General features: G+C 48.7%; 1 protein-coding gene across 5 annotated transcripts in view; it reads left to right on the top strand.

The window, feature by feature from the left end:
• The first annotated feature begins 5,393 nt into the window (after positions 1-5,393).
• The window catches only part of Rell1 (RELT like 1), a 53,344-nt gene continuing 41,365 nt past the window's right edge, over positions 5,394-17,372 (top strand). For 4 of the 5 annotated variants that reach the window (XM_055623797.1, XM_055623796.1, XM_055623798.1 and 1 more), the window contains exon 1: positions 5,394-5,593. In XM_055623797.1, the coding sequence (XP_055479772.1) occupies positions 5,506-5,593 (88 nt within the window). In that variant the 5' untranslated portion in view covers positions 5,394-5,505. The other variant, XM_055623801.1, reaches the window with a different exon arrangement.

Below are 17,372 nucleotides of genomic sequence, written 5' to 3'. Positions count from 1 at the left end.
GGTGAGGTGCTCCTGGGTTCCATAAGAAAGCAGGGTGAGCCGGTCATGAAAGCAGAGGAGCAAGCAAGCAGCCTCGAGGTTCCTGCCCTTTTTGAGTTTCTGTCTGGATTTCCTTCTATGATGAACACGTGGAAGCACCAAATAGCCCGTTTCTCCTCCAGTTGCTTTTGGTCATGGCGTTTCATCACAGCAATCATGGGGCCTTGAGAAATGTTGGTGTGGGGGAGACGAGGCAATGTTTTACTCCCTCCTGTGTGAGCGATGAACTAGACACTCACTCAGCATGGACACTAGCTTCCCATAGCACACAGATGGAGCCCCTCCTCTGAGAGCCCTGGACAAGGGCAGTCAGGGCAGAATTTCATACATCCGATTGGGGGAAGGAGCAGAATACTCAGGCAAGGGTCCAGTGACTCTTGCCACACCCTCTAATGGGAACCATTAACAATCGAAAGCCCAGAGTTAATTCCACCAGGCAGGAATAAGACCACTATCACTTTTTTTTGAGCCAAATTTGAAGCAAGCTTTATTAAATACTGGTTAGAATGACAAAGACAGGCCAGATACATACCCAGAGAATGGCCACAAATTACATTACTCAGGTGCATATAAAGAGAAAGCTCACTAGGGTATGGGCTTCCGGCCTTCGTGCATGGGGGGTGTGTGTGTACATCCTGACTCATTTCCTGCCCATGTGTGATTAAGCACATGCTGTGTGCAGCTGGGGCAACCAAGCTTGTTTACAGAAGTGAGGACACACGGCTTGTCATCCTACAGGAACAGTCTTAGTTATCGCTCCTTGGGCATGGGGTGCGTACAGGTTAAACAAAGGCATTTTTGTTTTATAGGTCTCTCTCTTCCTTTTAAAGATTTATTTATTATTATTTATGCAATGGCTCTTTCACATGTACACCTTCATGCCGGAAGAGGGCACCAGATCTCATTATAGATGGTTCTGAGCCGCCACGTGGTTGCTGGGAATTGAACTCAGGACCTCTGGAAGAGCAGCCAGTGCTCTTAATCTCTGAGCCATCTCTCCAGCCCTGCTTTAAAAATCTGTTAAGCACAGTAATTTTAACCTAAAACATGACGTAACTTCAGCCCTCATACCAGCTGTGATGATCTCATGAAGATGTTGGCTGTTTGGCTTGGAGGATAGTGATGGGGGGAGGGGAGTTCAAAAAAAGCCCAGTTTAAAGATGCAGTGACAAATTTAAGAGACTTTCTACTGGAGAAAGAAGAGCTGAGAGATGTCTGCATCTCAGAGCTGCCTGTGCACAGGTTGGCAAGCCAGGCGAGTGGATTTGCATCCTGGAGGGGCCTGGCAGCCGCAGTGCTACTCAGGTAGACACTGTGACTGTGCTCCTTTAATTTAGAAACTCTACAGCTTCAAAGTGAGGCTCACTAACGACACCTCCCCAAATCAAACGTTGCTGTGAGGATTTACAGAAACGAACGCAGGAAAGAAAGCGTTCTCCACAGCCTCTTGGCAAGGCCACGAGGTGAACAAAGGAAGGCTACTGGTACAGCTATTTCTAGATTTAATTTTGTTGTTAAAAAACCAAACGAACCTGGGACCACTTAGTTTTGTAATGCCAAATTTATGTCTTCGGGAGTAATACAACTTTTTTGTAAGACAGAAGGGACCTCTGCTACGTTTGAGTCTTCACATTTAAAGCAAAGCAGTATGCTTTCCGACATGCATTGGCGAACCTTTTTCCTCGAGTAAACAAATCTGCAAGATTGAGGCGGGGGGGGGGGGGGTGGTGGTGATGAAGGTGAGGTAGCGTGCGCACTGGTTGCTCTTGCAGAGGAGCTGGGTTAGAGCCCCAGCGCCCACCGGCAGCTCACCACCACCCGTAACTCCATTTCCAGGAGGATCTGATTACTTCTCCTGACTGCTACAGGCAAATCTGATTTAAAAAACAGTAGTTAAAAAAATAAAATCTATTTTCTTAAAAAAAAAAAAAAGGAATATAATTTCAGTTTCATTTTATTTATTTTCTCTTCTTTCTTTTTTTTTTTTTAAAAAAATGTACTTTCTCTCTCCTTCCATTACCCCTTTCCTCAAAAGTTATTCAAATACATGCATATGGGTTTATGTAAAAATTAGCTACGGAGAGTGGCTAAACATTATTGGGCGTCTAATAAGGGAAGTTTCAGAGTCTTAGCTTCCAGCCTTGGCTTGTATTAAATATGATTTGTCAGACAATACTCCTAACTCTGTCCCTCACCCCTAAAATGAGGAGCTTAGTGGGTGATTAATGGGCTTACCCCCAGTTTTAGGCTCTGCATTTTGTTCTCATTTCAGGAGGGCCATAAGCAGACACCCAATTCAAATGCTAGAATTTAATCAAAAGTTAAATGCTATCTCTTTTAAAAAATGGTAAATTCAATCTGTGAGGGAGAAAAGTGTTTTGCATTTTGAGCAGACACCAGTGCAAGCGTTTACAGTCTAAATTTCAAAACCAAGTGTGTGATCACATGTTTGGAGAAAGCCTGAGAAGTGATCTGCTGCCGTGCCCTTGAAATTCTTGGTGATAACTGAATGAACGACCCTGCATATATTTTTACTAGCACGTATTAACTGCACAAGAATTGGCTTTCTATATGACATTTCCATACATACGTACGGTCACAGTCACCCCACCAACCTGGTCCCTTTCCACTCTCATGTCCTATTTTCCTCTAAATGTAGAGTCCTCATGAGAGAAAAATGCAATATTTGGTTTTCTCATTGATATTCTGTTTTCTCAGTATTATTTTGCTTAACATGATGGTCTCCACTTCCACCCACGTTTCCTGCAAACAAAATAAATTTGTTCTTCATTATTTGGGAAATGTGATAAAAAATATACTGTCTTTTTTTATGCAAGGATTAAATTAGACACATATTCATCAAGACATTGTAAGGAAGCTGCTTAGCAGAAATTCAAATTCCTCCAGGGTCAGCATTTCTTGAAGTCAAAGTATGTGCTCAGGGCTGTGCTTCCTGCTGGAAATTGCCTCCTGCTTAGCAGCTTTGTCACGTTAAGCTAGCCAATCACCCTCTTCAGAGTGAGGCACAGGACCCCTTTTGTTTAGGAAAACCCAGCAGGGCGGCCACTGGGGTGTGCCTGCCTGCTTGATCTGGGGTGGCTCCCCATCCTTCTGCAGAGGCAGAACTTTTTGCCTTGCCAAAATACTTTGGATTGTGTGCATTTTCTGGCACCCCAGAAAATTTGTAACAATTAGCTGTGTATTTTCCATGTGCATGGAGTCCAGCAAATGATGTAGCTGGTTTGGAGATTGTTGATAATTTGCTGTTCATTTTCCAAGCCCGGAGGCTCTTCTTTAATAGATAACCATATGAATGTTTGTCCCGTTGCTTACTTTTTAGGGTTATTACTATTGCTCTGATGAAACACCATGACCAAAACAGCTTGGGGACTGTCTTAGTTAAGGTGTGTGAAGAGACATCAAGGCCATGGCAACTCTTACAAAGCTAGCCATTTAATTGGGGCTGGCTTACGGTTCAGAGGTTTAGTTCATTATCCTCATGGTGGGAAGATGGCGGCGTGCAGACAGACACGGTGCTGGAGAAGTTGCTGCGAGCTCTACATCTGGATCTGCAGGCGGCAGGAAGAGACAGGGAGCCAGGAGGACTGGTTTGAGCTTCTGAGACCCCAAAGCCCACTTCCCAGTGTCACATTTCCTCCAACAAGGCCACACCTCCTAACGGCGACGCTCCCTGGTGGCCAAGCATTGGAACACCCGAGTCTGTGGTGGCCATGCCTACTCAAACCACCACAGGGAGGGAAGGATTTGTTTCGCTTACGCTTCCACATTGCTGTTCATTACTGGAGGGAACCAGGCCAGGAACCTGGAAGCAGGCGCGGAATCAGAGATCATTGAGAGGGGCTGCTGACTGGCCTGCTCCTCATGTCTTGCTCATCCTGCTCTCTTACAGAACCCAGGACCATCAGCCCAGGGGTGGCCCCACTCACAATGGGCTGGGCCCTCCCCCATCAATCACTAATTAAGAAAAATGCCCTACAGGTTTGCCTACAACCAGATCTAACGGAGGCATTGTCCCAATCGAGGTTCTCAGATGACACTAGTTTGTGTCAAGTTGACATAAAACTAGCCAGCAGAATGTCTTCCCTTTGCCTTCATTCTCAAGCTTCCCCCTTTGATACGAAAGTAGAAAATACTTTCTTCTAAGTTAGCCAGTCCACAGGGTGTGCCACAAACTGGGCCCAGGACCGTAGCTCCCGTCTTTGGCTTCAAAGGGCAGGGCCTCAAGCCTGTGACTTCAGCCACCTGTAGCGTCTGTCCCTGGCACTTCCTACACCGAGGCTGCGTGTAACAGGGAAGTGGACCGAAGGGTGGATGTTAGAGAGAGATAGCTCCCCTTGAAACCTAGAGTAAGTCGGTCAGTTTACCGCAGGGGCTGAAAACCATTCGCCCCTTGCTTTTGCTCAAGGCTTGCTCAACTCTTACCGGTCAAGTCGGGGCGTTAAGGACCTTGTGGAGTCAGACAGAGCCATTCAGAAAAGGGCTCATCTCCCTTTAACGACTCCTTCTGGCCTGTCGGGGTGCTGGGGCTGCGGCGGTGGACAAACAGTGGAGGGAATCACAGTGAGCATCGCGGCCTCACTTCCTGCCCGTGACATGGCCGCGGTACTCAGCTTACAGAGTTGATGTGGGGGTATAAGATGTAAGAAGTGCCTGGACAACTCGAACCGTTTCAGGGGAGTGTTTGCAAGACACAGGCGTGTAGTTAAAACACAGCACACCCCAAGCAATCGACCTATCAAAGCCCTGTCAGTTTTTCCTGGAAGCGTGTGGGGATATGTTCCTCAACAGAAGTAGCTTAGCAGGAAGCAGCGCCGGGAGCAAGCGAAAGTTTTTCATCTTTGCTCCCTTAAACAACCAAACACGACTTGGAGCGCAGCCTTCCTTCCTCGACCACTAACCGAGGTTGGTTAACGGCTACAGACTCCAACAGAGAAAAAAACGAGGCGCCGCTCCGAAACCCCCGGCCCCGTCCGCTCTCCATCCCGGGCTCCCCGGACGTCTTCCTCTTCCCACGCCTGACCGGCCCCTGCCTGAGGCTCCCGCGCAGCCCGGCCGCTGCGGCGGGCAGGGCTTGGAGAGGAAGCGGGCCCAACCAGGCCGGGAGGGGCGGGGCCTCGGCGGGCGGGGCCTCGGCGGGCGGGGCCTGGGGCGGGGCCGCGGCCCACCGCGCCCGACGCTGCACAGGGCTGGGAAGAGGGAGGGACAGGCAGAGGGGCCGCCGGGGCTCGGGGGCGGGACTAGCGTGTGGGGGCGTGGCCAGGCCTCGGGGGCCCCGGGCGCGGCGGGCAGGGGCGGGGCTCCCGCGCGGGGGGCGGGTCCTCGGCGGGTCGGGCCGAACGGCTCAGGGGCTCGGCGCGGCCGAGCTGCACCACTCCGGCCGCCGGGCTGCTCTGGAGCCGCGCGGTCTGCCCGGTCCCGAGACGAGGAGGGCGCGGGCACGCGGCGATGGCTCCGCGGGGACCCCCGGGGTCGGCCGTCCTCGCTGCGGCGGTGTTGGCGGGGGGCGCCGTGAGTTCGCCGCTGGTGGCCCCGGGTGAGTGAGTGCGCGGCCCGGCTGCGGACGCGCGGCGCCGAGTAGGTCTGCGGGCGGAAGGGAGCCCGGCGGGCCGGGCAGGGTCGCGCGCGCCCTGCTGCCGGATCTGGCGCCCGACATCTGTGTGTCCCGGGGTGGCCCCGGCAGGGCGCGGCGCGGCGCGGCTCGGTCCTCCGCGCGCCGCCGGGCTCCCGCCTTCCCTCCTCCGCCCTCCTCAGGACCGCGGGACCCCAGCCCGGACTCCTCGGGGTGTCGCTTTCGCGGGGCGCGTCCTCCCCAGCCGCGCACTCCTTCCTGATCCTCAGAGGCCGAAGATGCTGACGCCCGGGACGGACTCTGCCTCACCGCCTCTTCCCTCGCTCTCCTGTTTTCTGCTTTCCTTTTCAGTCCGCTAAAGCCTCGAGAGCGCCCGTCTTGGCAGGTGGTTATGGATTCTTGCAGTAAGTCAGAATTTCGTTCTGCAATTCCTGGATAAGTTAGGCCGGGGACGAGGAAAGACTCCTCTGTAAAGTACACTGCTTTTTCTTTGTGTCAAATTCTGTTATCACAAAAGGAGCCCTCTGCGGTCGGGGTGGAAGCCACCCGCTGAGGCGCCCAGTGCTGTCCTCAACTAGGAGCTATCAGCGGGAGTTTCTAACTGAAATCTAAGAGGTCCGTCTTTTACTTAAGGAAGCCCTGCCTTGCACTCTTGTTTTTATAAAGACACACACCAGAGATTCTTAATCACTATTTCCCCCTCTTAATTGCCACCTCTCTGCAGTAGTTAAAAAAAAAAAAAAGTTAAGGCTTCCTGGCCATTTGGGGTTACCACAGGCTGATTCTTACGTCAGCAGGCTCTGCCAAGGTTGCCTTCAGGGGTGACTCCTCTTCAGGCCCAAATAATAAACAGCTGGAAGGCTTCCAACAGCGACTGTCTCTTCTATAAAGTATACCTATTGCTCTTCTTTCCTGAGAACATTCCAGTCACTTAGAGCTTTGAAACTGGCTTATCACTTGGCCTTTATGTTTTCACAGGAATCAGAACATGCTAGGAAGGGAACAGGATAGATAGATTATGTATCTCCTGAGTATTTATTAGTATTTCCTTCAGTTGTCTACCCAGGGGAAAGGGAAGCTAGTGACAAGTTTTATTGGATGGGAGATTTTCATGTGCATCCTGTGTTTCTTTGTTGGGACTTGTAAGTTGAAAATAGGTTTGAATTAGATTGGAGGCTGCAGGTTATAATGAGGCTTGAATCACTTGGTTGCAGAGTTTGAAAAACAGTGCTTCACTTGGGAGGCATGTTGTTACAGTTTAGTACAGGAGGAACGTAGTCAGCCATCATCAGGAGAAAATCACTCCTAGAGTAGATTTAGGTTTTCCTTGGTTTCTGAACAACATCTGGGTATCAGGCCTGCAGTGTGACTGAAGAAAGTCTTACCTTAGCTTCCTGTTAGTAACCTTCTTGGTGGACGTTGATGCTTAAGAAGAATGAAGTATCTAGCATGGAAAGGATACAAATTCAGATTTGCTGGCAGTGTTTAGAGTCTATATCAGGAGATGAGCTTGGAACAGCAGGCATCTGATCTCTTGGAATCAAAGCAGAGACGTAGGAATAGATGGGAACTCTTGTAGGCAGCCTACTGTGTGCTTTAGTTGGGCACGTTTTGTGTATTTTAAAACTTATTTCTGGGGCTGGAGAGACGGCTCAGTGCACTGTCTGTTCCTCCAGAGGTCCAGAGTTGGATTCCCAGCAACCACATAGTGACTCATAACCAAGTGTCCTAGAACCTGGTGCCCCCCTCCTGGCATGCAGGTGTACATGCGGATACAACACTCATACATGAACTAAATAAGATCTTTATTATTCCTCATAACACAAGATATATTTATTTTCTGTAGAGTGACTGTGGCCTGCCATCACTAGGAATTGGATGAGGGGAGAGAGAGAAACCGAGCGAGCGAGAGAAAGAGAGAGCTTGCTTGATTTTAAATTCATTTTCTTTCTACTGTCCCCCACTGCTTTCCAGAGGAAATAGAGCAGAAGTCAACCTCAGCAGCCTGACTCAAATTGTAAGATGGTTCTGAGATATCCAAACTTCCCATCATGAGCTGTAGTTATCTGAGCCCTGCAGCGGAGAGGGAAAGCTTCCTAGTGGGTGGGTGGCGGTCTCTCTCACTTCCGTTTTTGTAAACTGTCTAAAAAGTGGCTTTAGAAACTACTCTGCCAGCATCAGAGATGCTTTTCCATGTCTTGCCTTATTTATGGGCTTAAGTTCTCTGGTTACTTGACCTCTGAGCTTTTTGGTTTCTCTGCGTTCCTATCAGTGGGCACAGCCCTTGAGTAGAAAGAGGTGGGTCAAAGAGGGCTGGTGCGGTGGGAGATGCCCTGTCCCTGGGCTCTGTGGGCATCCATCCAGCCTCAGATTCCTCACTTAGATGCTGAAGATAGGCTTGATTAAATTCTGGGTTCTCCTTTGGCTGGGTAGCTGAATGCCCACATGACACAGACATTGGGTGCAGTGTCCTCAAAAAATACACTGGTTGGAGCTTACTCCAGATTTAAAGAGGAAATGAAAAATGTCACCAGTGACTGTCATTTCTCCCTCTCCTCCGTGTATTTTCTAGCCCTTCAGAAAGGAATGAGGCAGGGACACTTTGGGAGGAGTTGGATTTGAATGTGAGACGCCACAGTCCAGGAGAATCAGACAGAAAACCTTCATTTTTACTGTCGTAAAGACTAGCTTGGCTTTGATGCTGAAAGGACGTCTGTGCAGTTTTTGTCTTTACTCCAGGAATTATAATATCTGTCATTTATATATCGCGTTTCTTAGCTTTAATACTATACAGTTTTAATGTATGGAAGATGTCATGTACAAGAAGGATTTGCTAATAGTTTGGAGGCTGCTAAGCCAAGAAAGTAAAACATCTGGTGTAAGAATATTTTTTTAACATGGGCATGGTGGGCCACACTTTTAATCCCAGCATTGGGAAGGCAGAGGTAGGCTTATCTCTGTGAATTTGAGGCCAGCCTGGTCTACAGAGTAAGTTTCAGGACATCCAGAGTTACACAGGGAGACCTTGTCTCAACAAACAAATAAAAACAAGCCAACAACAAAAAGATTTAGTGTAAGAATGAAGGATTGAAATGCCAGCTAGGAGTGGGTGTTAGTGCATTGTGGCTTCTGCTGCTTTTGGAGTGTGGAGTTCAGGATGGCAGGTAATTGTCTTTGCACTCAGATCACTTAATCCGTGCAATTCCACAAGACTGCTTTTATTCCTGTGCTTATGGCTGGGGAAAGTCACTCGGTGTTACCTGGGCCTTGCCATTATGTCCTATCTGTTCAGTTCTGAAGTGCATTCTAAACCGCTTTTTCCCCCTCTTCGGAAAGGAAATTCTTTTCGTTCTAAAATGTTTATGGAGAGTCCCAGCAGCGTCCCTCCAGCTGCAGCGTTCCAGGCTGTTTTGAAAAGTCCCTCCCACAGTTTGTGTGGGAAGACAGACAGAATTACCCTTGATCTCTTACCTAGAGGCACTTGCCTAAGTTAGCATACCATTCTGGTCTTTCTTCTTGCATCTTGACCTGGGATAGTATCTTAAGGGAATGCAGTTTTACTGGCCTCTGTCACTTTTACTTCAGTTACAGGCAGGCTCCCTTTCTGATACATTGTAAAGGTATCTAGCAGGCTTCCATCATGTAGCTTCACCGTGTTTTACCTCAATGTGCCTCCTTTTGGAGAGGTTGTAGTTATTAATAATTGTTTTAGAATGAGATTCAAGCTCCATGGTTTCAGTGAAGGCCTTTGTCCACAAGGCTTGGTCTGATTGATTAGTTGTGTGGAAAATGGTTCTTGGAAAAGCAATTTGCAGCTCAGTCCTGCTCCCATTGTTAAGCCCATTGTTGATGACCCCACTGTTGGTGCTAAGGTTGTCCTGGATTGCACTCTTACAGCAGTGGTCCAAAGCACTCACCTCTCGCTCTTTTTTCCCTTCAAAATAAAAAAAGTAGTTGCTAATGTGTTAGGCAAGTGTTGGCACCTTATTTTAATTTGCTACCATCTTTTTTTTTTTTTTTTTTTTTTAAGACTGGCTGTTTATTTTTCTAATACCCTTTATCAGGTTAGTTTTCTTTTCACCCCCTGGTATCTGAGGCATTTGTACATTGCTGTAATCCTTTATGGACTTTTCTCAAATGCAAAATGCTCTGAGAAACGGGGATTTGTGATGCGCTCTGGTAACGCACAGCCCTCCCCAGTGTGAAATGTTCAGGCGCACGTTTGATGTCACGTGCTTTACGGCAGTTACCCAGCACACTGGTCTCCGAGTGGGACACAGTGTCTGTTGAATGCACTCTGCTGCCTTTCTGGAACCACGCATCTGTCTCCAGGTTTTCAGCTCAGGCGCTGCTCATGGTCCTGCCTTTCCCTTCTTCCTGACTCATCTGTTCATGTTTTCTCACATCTGTTGGGAGTCAAGTATAAGCCTCCCATACAGACATCTGAAGCATCCATGGAGAAATAGCAGGAATCCTGCAGAGAGAGGCTGGGAGAAGACTCCATGGTTAAGTGTGGCAGCTGCTCTTACAGATGGCCTGGGTGCAATTCCCAGCACCCACGTAGCCGCTTATAACCACCTGTAACTCGAGGCCCAGGCACGAGCACCGTACATATCCATACAAAGCAGGCAAAACACTCACACTCATTAAATAAAAATACACCTTAAAATCTTACAGAGCTTTGATAAGTGACCAGTAGCCAGTTAAGAGTTTTAAGAACAGCCAGATGTCCATGAAGATGCCCAGCAATGGCCCCTCCGATGCCCAGCACTCCGGCAGAAGAAAGGCTGCCTGGACAGTCTAGAGGGGGTTCTGATAGAGGCGGTGGGTGCAGCCGGGGTTCTGTCTGTTTGGTAGCTTTATGGGTGAGCGCTCGGTGTAATGGAACCTTGATGGTAAGTAGAGAGCTTGGCTGGCTCCCTTCTCTGCCAGCTCATGACACGGCGCTCTTTGTAAGAGAAAGAAATTGAATCCACCAAAGGACATTTTGGAGATACCCCAGGCAATCTGAGTTGCTGGGGCCGGTCGTCTTATCTTGAGGATCCTTTGGCCAGCCTCCTTGAACTCAGGAGACCCAGTTTCCATTCCCACTTGCAATACCCAAAGCCTCCCGCTTATTGTCTTTCCTCCGTTGGCACCGTCATGGGATCCAAAAAAGACAGTTCCCCAGTCTGGGCTCGCCTCTTGCTGTGTCATGTGCCAGCCTTCCCCTGGAGCCCTCCCCTGGGCTCCCTCCCGTGGTTTGCAAACGCCTGGGTCTAACTACATTTCAGCCACTAATAAAAGTGCCTGTTGTGCAGAGAAAAACCAATCTTTAAACCATGTTTCTTACCTGGGTTATGGAGGAAATGGGACCAAGCTGCCTCACGAGCTTATTATCACAGTTATGCGAGAGAAAGCGTGTGAGTGCTTGGCACAGGGTTGGCAGTGTAGATGTGCTAAAAGGTTTGCTCTTACTTCACATTGAAAGGATGAGGCGAAGTTTTTAACCACTCCAAAACTGGACTTGACCTGCAGCCCCCAGCACTAGGAGACGGAGATTGGGATTGCTGCTCAAGGCCAGCCTGGCCGGCAGAGTGAGCTCCAAGTTAACCTTAAGCAAAACAACAGCCAAAGCAAAGCAGCCAACCAGCCAGCACCTTAACCACTCCAGAAATGTCCTTTCTAGTTCTCTGCCATTCCCAAACGTCTGTCCTACACCATGGAGCTGTGGGTTCTGGTGCCAATGATGGAAGGGGCAAGAGGGGAATTTGAGGAAGCAGGATTGGGCAGCGCCTTCACCCTGTGGGAGGGAGAATAGAGAAGGAAAGAGAAGGAAGAAAGGAAACCATTACCTTTGTAAAGACAGACAGTGACTTTTTTTGGAAGAACTTTGGGGGATTCATCAGTGCAGCCAGCCAGCCTGCAGTTGTAGGTAGAAAAATGTGTCTGTATTTCCTTAGGACTTGATGTAATTATCACGTTATACGTTTTGGTCAGCGAGGGTCACATTGATTGCTGGGCTTCTCTTTACGCTCAGGCACATATTTGGATGGAACAAGTTTCCTGACAGGGAAGCAGACTCTGATATTAGGGGCTGGAAGGATCCGTGGTGACGTCCTCCGAGTGTTTAGTGGAGAGGAAACTGAGCTGGCACCACCAAGCTTTAAGAACATTCCTCTGCCCCTCTGCGACCCTCCTGTCCTGTTGCAGTGTCCTCTCATCGACACGGACTGTAGCTATCTCTGCTCGCCTCAGGCTTCCTCCAGCCACACCTGCTCTGGCACTCACTGCTTCCGCAGCTCTTTGATGTGGAATAACCTGACTTGAGAAGAGTGATGGCTGTTATAGGAGCAACTGTTCTTGGTCAAATGCATTTAAAGATGGTCATCTTGTTATTAGTCCCTTTGTTGTGCATATGGGGAGAATGAGGCCAGACCGACACTGTGGCCTGCAGGAGTCAGGGGCAGCCATTAGGGTGACCTCATGTGTGGGGCTTGCTCACTGCAGAGGCCCAGGTCTGAAGGCAGACCTGGAAGAGCAGAGGTTTTTAAACTGTGAATGAAGATAGAAGGCCAGAACTGGAATCGAGGCTTTTTTCTTTTGCTGTCTCTCTCTCTCTGTCTCTCTGTGTGTGTGTGTGTGTGTGTGTGTGTGTGCGTGAGTGTGCAGGCGCACGCACACATTGGACCCCTGCACCTGTAGGTGTGGGCAGTTACGAGCTGGCTAACGTGGTGCTGGGGCCTGAACTCGTGTTCAGGTTAGACATCTCTCTGGCCCCTCTTTTTCTCTGTGTCGGGCTGGAAAGTTACTCTTCCCAGCATCCACTCTCAGATCTTAGCAGTGAGTCCCTTCTGTCCTTCCCTGGATGGATGAGAGACTGTTGTCCACCAGCAGCTGTGGGTTCTGAACTCTCTCTAAAGGTGGCAAAACTAGTTATGGAGAGAGGATGCCAGCAACAAGGAGAGCAGGGGACACTGAGACCTTAGGAAGGAGGGTTAGTGAACATTTTCCAGCTCCAGGTTTATTCATGAATCTCTTTTCAAAGGCAGTTATATTCCACCATGCCAGCTGTGTGTCACATGTTAAATGTCATAAACATGACATGTTTAAAACCATTTATTTCATGAGCATGCTGCTCTACTTTCTATTGCTGTAGCAGAGTGCTCGAGACTGGATAGTTTCCAACGACTGGAAGTGCCCCTGCTCTTGGTTGGCAGGCTGAGGAGCCCGTGGGCATGTGGCTGGGTCTGCTTGGCATCTGGGGAGGACCCCCACGCTGCAGCTTGGCAGTATGGGTCTCTTTCTGTGCTTAGAAAGTTGCTAATGTCATGATGGAACCTAACCTTCATCACCTCATCTATCTCAGTCACTGTCAAAGGCCCCACCCCTGTACACCACAAACACGGATTTCAGAATGAAGTCTCAACACAGTCAGACCGTAGCAAAAGCTTCACTTGATTGGTTTCATCATCCCCTAAATATTAGCAGAGCACCTTACAGCACACAAGGACGCAGGATAAAGTGATGTGGACAGGGAATGTCCTTGCCGCTTGAGGCCATCTGAAACCGCGAGAGCTGGTAGCAGCCAGTGAGAAAGAGAGGCACAGGCCTGGAGTACCAGCTGGGGCCGGCGGTGCGGTGTGTGGAGAATTGAGAAGCCAGGCCAGGTTGGGCAAACTTTCTGGAGCAAATGAGGTTTAAATTTCCACTGCGCAGTGGCTGGCGTTAGCTGGGTGAAAGGAACCGGTGGTTGCCAGAAAGGTGTATGTGAGAGTTTGGATATGCTTGAGTGTGTCAGCTAAGGGCTTGCGTGCTCACATTTATTTCACATTGTAAGGCTTAGAAGGTGGGAAACGTCCTGGGTGAGGTGTTGAGAAGAGATTAGCTTTAGTAAAGCCATTAGTGTGGCGTCCTCATGACTGGACTACGTAGTGAGACACCCCCTTCTCCCCAAAAAACTTATGATTTTAAACATTTCGTCTTGATAGAGGTATGAGGGAAGAAAAATTGCTTTTAATTCAGCAAAAGACGCCAATGTGTAGACAACCTTTCTCACCCAGCTAAGTTAGTCTGAGTGCTGGAAACTTCACAAAGAAGCTGTGTGTCACAGCCACCCAGAGCCGGAGAGGAAGAACTCTTCAGTTCTGATGACTTGCCAAGACACCTCCTCTCCTTTCCGAGATTCCTCTATGGAGTGGACTTTCTGTCTCACGGTATAAGGAGGTGGAGAGGAGGGACACCCATTTCCCACTATTCTCAGAGCCCTCCGGAGCTGGAAGACCCCAGCACAGTCATGTGAATTATCCACATTATAGAAAGCAACAGCTGTGACTTCCTGGCATTAGCAAGGTGGCAGGTGGTTAGCCCCAGGCATAGCTTCATTTTCTGCGTGTATGTGCTCTCTGTTAGTATGGCCTGGGTGCTTGCACGCCTTCCCTGGATCTTTGCACTTTCTTGTTTCTGCTAACGGCAAAATACAGAACTGCCACCAGGGCAAAAGCCAAGTCTTTGGGCCGTGCTTGTACCATTGGGTGATTGAGCAGGGAAGTTCGGCTTTTCAGAGGAAACATATTTCCCACCCATGTTTGCCAAGTAGGTGTCTGATAGTTGTCACAGCCAAAACTTGGAGATAATTTTGTACACACCGCACACAGTTAATTAAAGCGTGGGGTTTTCCTTATTTGAGATACTCCTGGGTAGCTATTGTGTACGTGTAACAATTGGACACCTAATTTAGTTTTTATTCTGTGAAACTTAGAATGGAGAAGGGTAGATAAGCCATGAATGGGAGTCCTTGTGCTGTAATGGAAAAAGGGCTTTGGTGTAATCAAAACCACAGACTAGGTGTTGTGTGGGATCCCAGGAGGAGGCTTCCTGTTTGAAGTGGAGGACAGAAGGAACTCCATAGCCTGCCTGAAGTTCCACAAAGGGAACCGTAGTGGACTTCACATACCAACCCCATGGACCAGCCTGGGCGAGGGCACTGCAGCTCACGTGGAACAGAGCTTCTCATTGAGTGTTGTATGATGGGAAGCTTTCTGGGGAGACTGAGGTGAGGCTCTGAGCTCTTGAAGCACTTTATTGTGCAGGCAGTGGAAGGAAGCCCAGGCTGGAGAGTGGAGGATAGAGGACAAGAAGAGCCCCAGGCATTGCCCTGTGACAGAAGGGCCCAGAGAGCCAGGCATGGTGGTGCACACCTGTATTCCCAGCACTCAGGGATCCAGGGGCAGGGGTAGGTGGATCTCTGTGAGTTTCAGGACAGCCTGGTCCACAAAGCAGGACTAGGACAGCCAAGAGAAACCCTATCTCAAAAAGACAAAAAAGGAGAAGGAGGAGGGGGAGAAGAAGAGCCCCAAACACCGATATGAATAGGACCTGAGTTTGTAACAGGTCCCGTACTGTCAGTGAGTCTGCTGGGGTGCTTTTCCTGCATCTTTGGAGGAAGGAGGGCCCAAGGGACCCCAAGTGCAAAATAATAGTGCTTGTTTTGTTTTTATACATCTCAGAGTGATCTGCAGCATCAAGTGAGTAATGCTGTCCTTTGTAAGTGACACAAATACAGTCTCTATAATACAGTAGACTGTATGTGCGGATAGGAGCCATCTCTCAGGGTAAGGAATGCAGGGAAGAATGAGGTCAGTGCACTGGGCAGAGCCCTGGCCAAGAAGCAGCCATGGTACCCACCTGTGTCCATGTAGTCACTCCTCAGACATCATAGGAATCGGCTTGCACACAGGATCGTTATCTGTCAGACATTTATTTTTGGAAGCCCATTGGACATTTGCATGTCCCAGCCCTGCTGTTTTCAAGCACACGTTGTTTGCTTCTCCTCCTGGGTTGGCGCGCAGTGTCCATAAATAAAACAAAAGTCAGCATGGGGTGAACGAAAACCTTAGCTTGGCCAAGGAAGGGCTCCATCTCTGTCACTTCCTGCAGATCTGTTTCTGTGCTCCTCAGTGCCTTGTAAAGTCACTGGACAGATCTGAGAGAAGGGCAGTTTGAGAACGATCTAATGTACGTTTGGTGTCTGTGTGCTGCGTCAGCAGACCTTAGACAGATGGTGGGCTCCCTGTCTGGGATGGAACGGGAGAGGACTTGAGGGAGGAGGGATAACTGTGTTGTTGAAGGGAGTGATAGGAGAATTGATCTTCTCTGTGCTAAGGCCCGTGCTGAGACAGTGCAGTACCTGGAAAAGGAAGAGAGTAGAGGTCTTGACTTTGGGCAGTTCATTGGTCCATGCCTTCTGTCTCTGGTGCAGACATCTTTCAAGAACCTTCTGAATTTACTCAGCTATAATATGGAGTGTAGGTGTATGAGTCTCTCTTGTACTTAAAGAGCCCCTTTGACCACACTTGAGATTTTATTGAGTTGACTATAGTCAAGGCCCTGCATTGCTTCAGCGTGGAGCTGGTGATGGTCAGAACCAGCCACATGGGGGGAGGGCTGGAACTTTCTGTTCTTTCCTTGGTCTGTGGGGCTCAGTGGACATCAGCAATGATCAAGTCAGCCAGGCTTCCTACAAGCTCTATTCCAGGGCAGAGAGGGGTCTTCTGGGGGTGAACGCTGGCTGTGCTGGCAGGTGGTCCATCCACTCTTTGCCTTCTTCTGCACCCTTCCACTTGGCTGTCCTGGCACTATATCCTTGGCAATAAACCTGTGGTCACAAAAGACAGCTTTTTGAATTCAGTAAGTCACTCCAGAAAATTACTAAAACTGAGGGGACATTGTGAAAACATTGTCAAATTTGTAGCCAAGAGACCTCTTCAAGGCTGGCCTCTAAAGTGAGGGCCACCCAGGGGGAGTAGCTCTTAGCTGACGGTCTGCACTAACTCCAGGCTGTTAGCATCAGAACTGAACTGAACCCTAGGACACCCAGTGGTGTTCGAACATGAAATAGTTGAATCTCATTGGGAAGCCTTTTGCCCCAGCATTAAAGCATGGACTAGAATCATCTCTGTAATTGCGCTTGTATTCTAGAGCAAAGCTCAAAGACGTTTGTAAATAACAGGAAAGTGAAAGTTGTCCGGCCATTGCCTTATGTTCGTACGCTTGCGTGATGCTTTGTTGTGTTTGAAAGTGGAAGGTGCGCCTCTTGATTCCTGTGGTGTGACTCAAAGGGCTCATCACACTGTCTCTGCTTTCAGCCTTGATTATCCCCAACATATGTTTTAAGAAGTACGGAAGGAAAAAAAAAGCACATCAATGGTCCACTAATGAAAAGTGGATGTTAACTAAGTTGAGAAAGTATTGTCCAACACCTTACTCTTTTCTATGAATAACTTACTGTCTTTGTTTTTATATTTAAGTTATTTATTTATTATATATGCGTTTTCACAATGCATGTACATGCTCTTGGGTGTTCACATGGCATAGCATAGATGTGGAGGTCAGAGGACAGCTCTCCGGAGTTGGTTTTCTCCTTGTCTACTCAAGTTCTGTGGAATTTTACTGAATGCCAAAACCCTGCAGAGACATCAGAGCACCAGGGTCCAATGCCCACTGCCTCTCCTCTGCCACTTGGTGGATGTGCAACCTGGGAAAATTATTTTACATCTGTAAAGTGGGGTTTAAAATAATATCTACTTCACTAGATTATTATCAAGGCCGAGGAATGTGTTAATATCTATAACATGCTGGTGTAGCAGCAGTACAGATCCCGAGCAATATGTGATGGTTACAGTATTTCCATGCGTAAGTGCTCGTAGCTTTTCTTCCTTCCTTCCTTCCTTCCTTCCTTCCTTCCTTCCTTCCTTCCTTCCTT

Source organism: Psammomys obesus, unplaced genomic scaffold (genome assembly GCF_907164565.1).
Source record: "Psammomys obesus unplaced genomic scaffold, mPsaObe1.curated_primary_1811, whole genome shotgun sequence".
Taxonomy (NCBI): domain Eukaryota; kingdom Metazoa; phylum Chordata; class Mammalia; order Rodentia; family Muridae; genus Psammomys; species Psammomys obesus.
The sequence above is the reverse complement of the archived record's forward strand: the minus strand, read 5'-3'. Positions and strand labels throughout refer to the sequence as shown.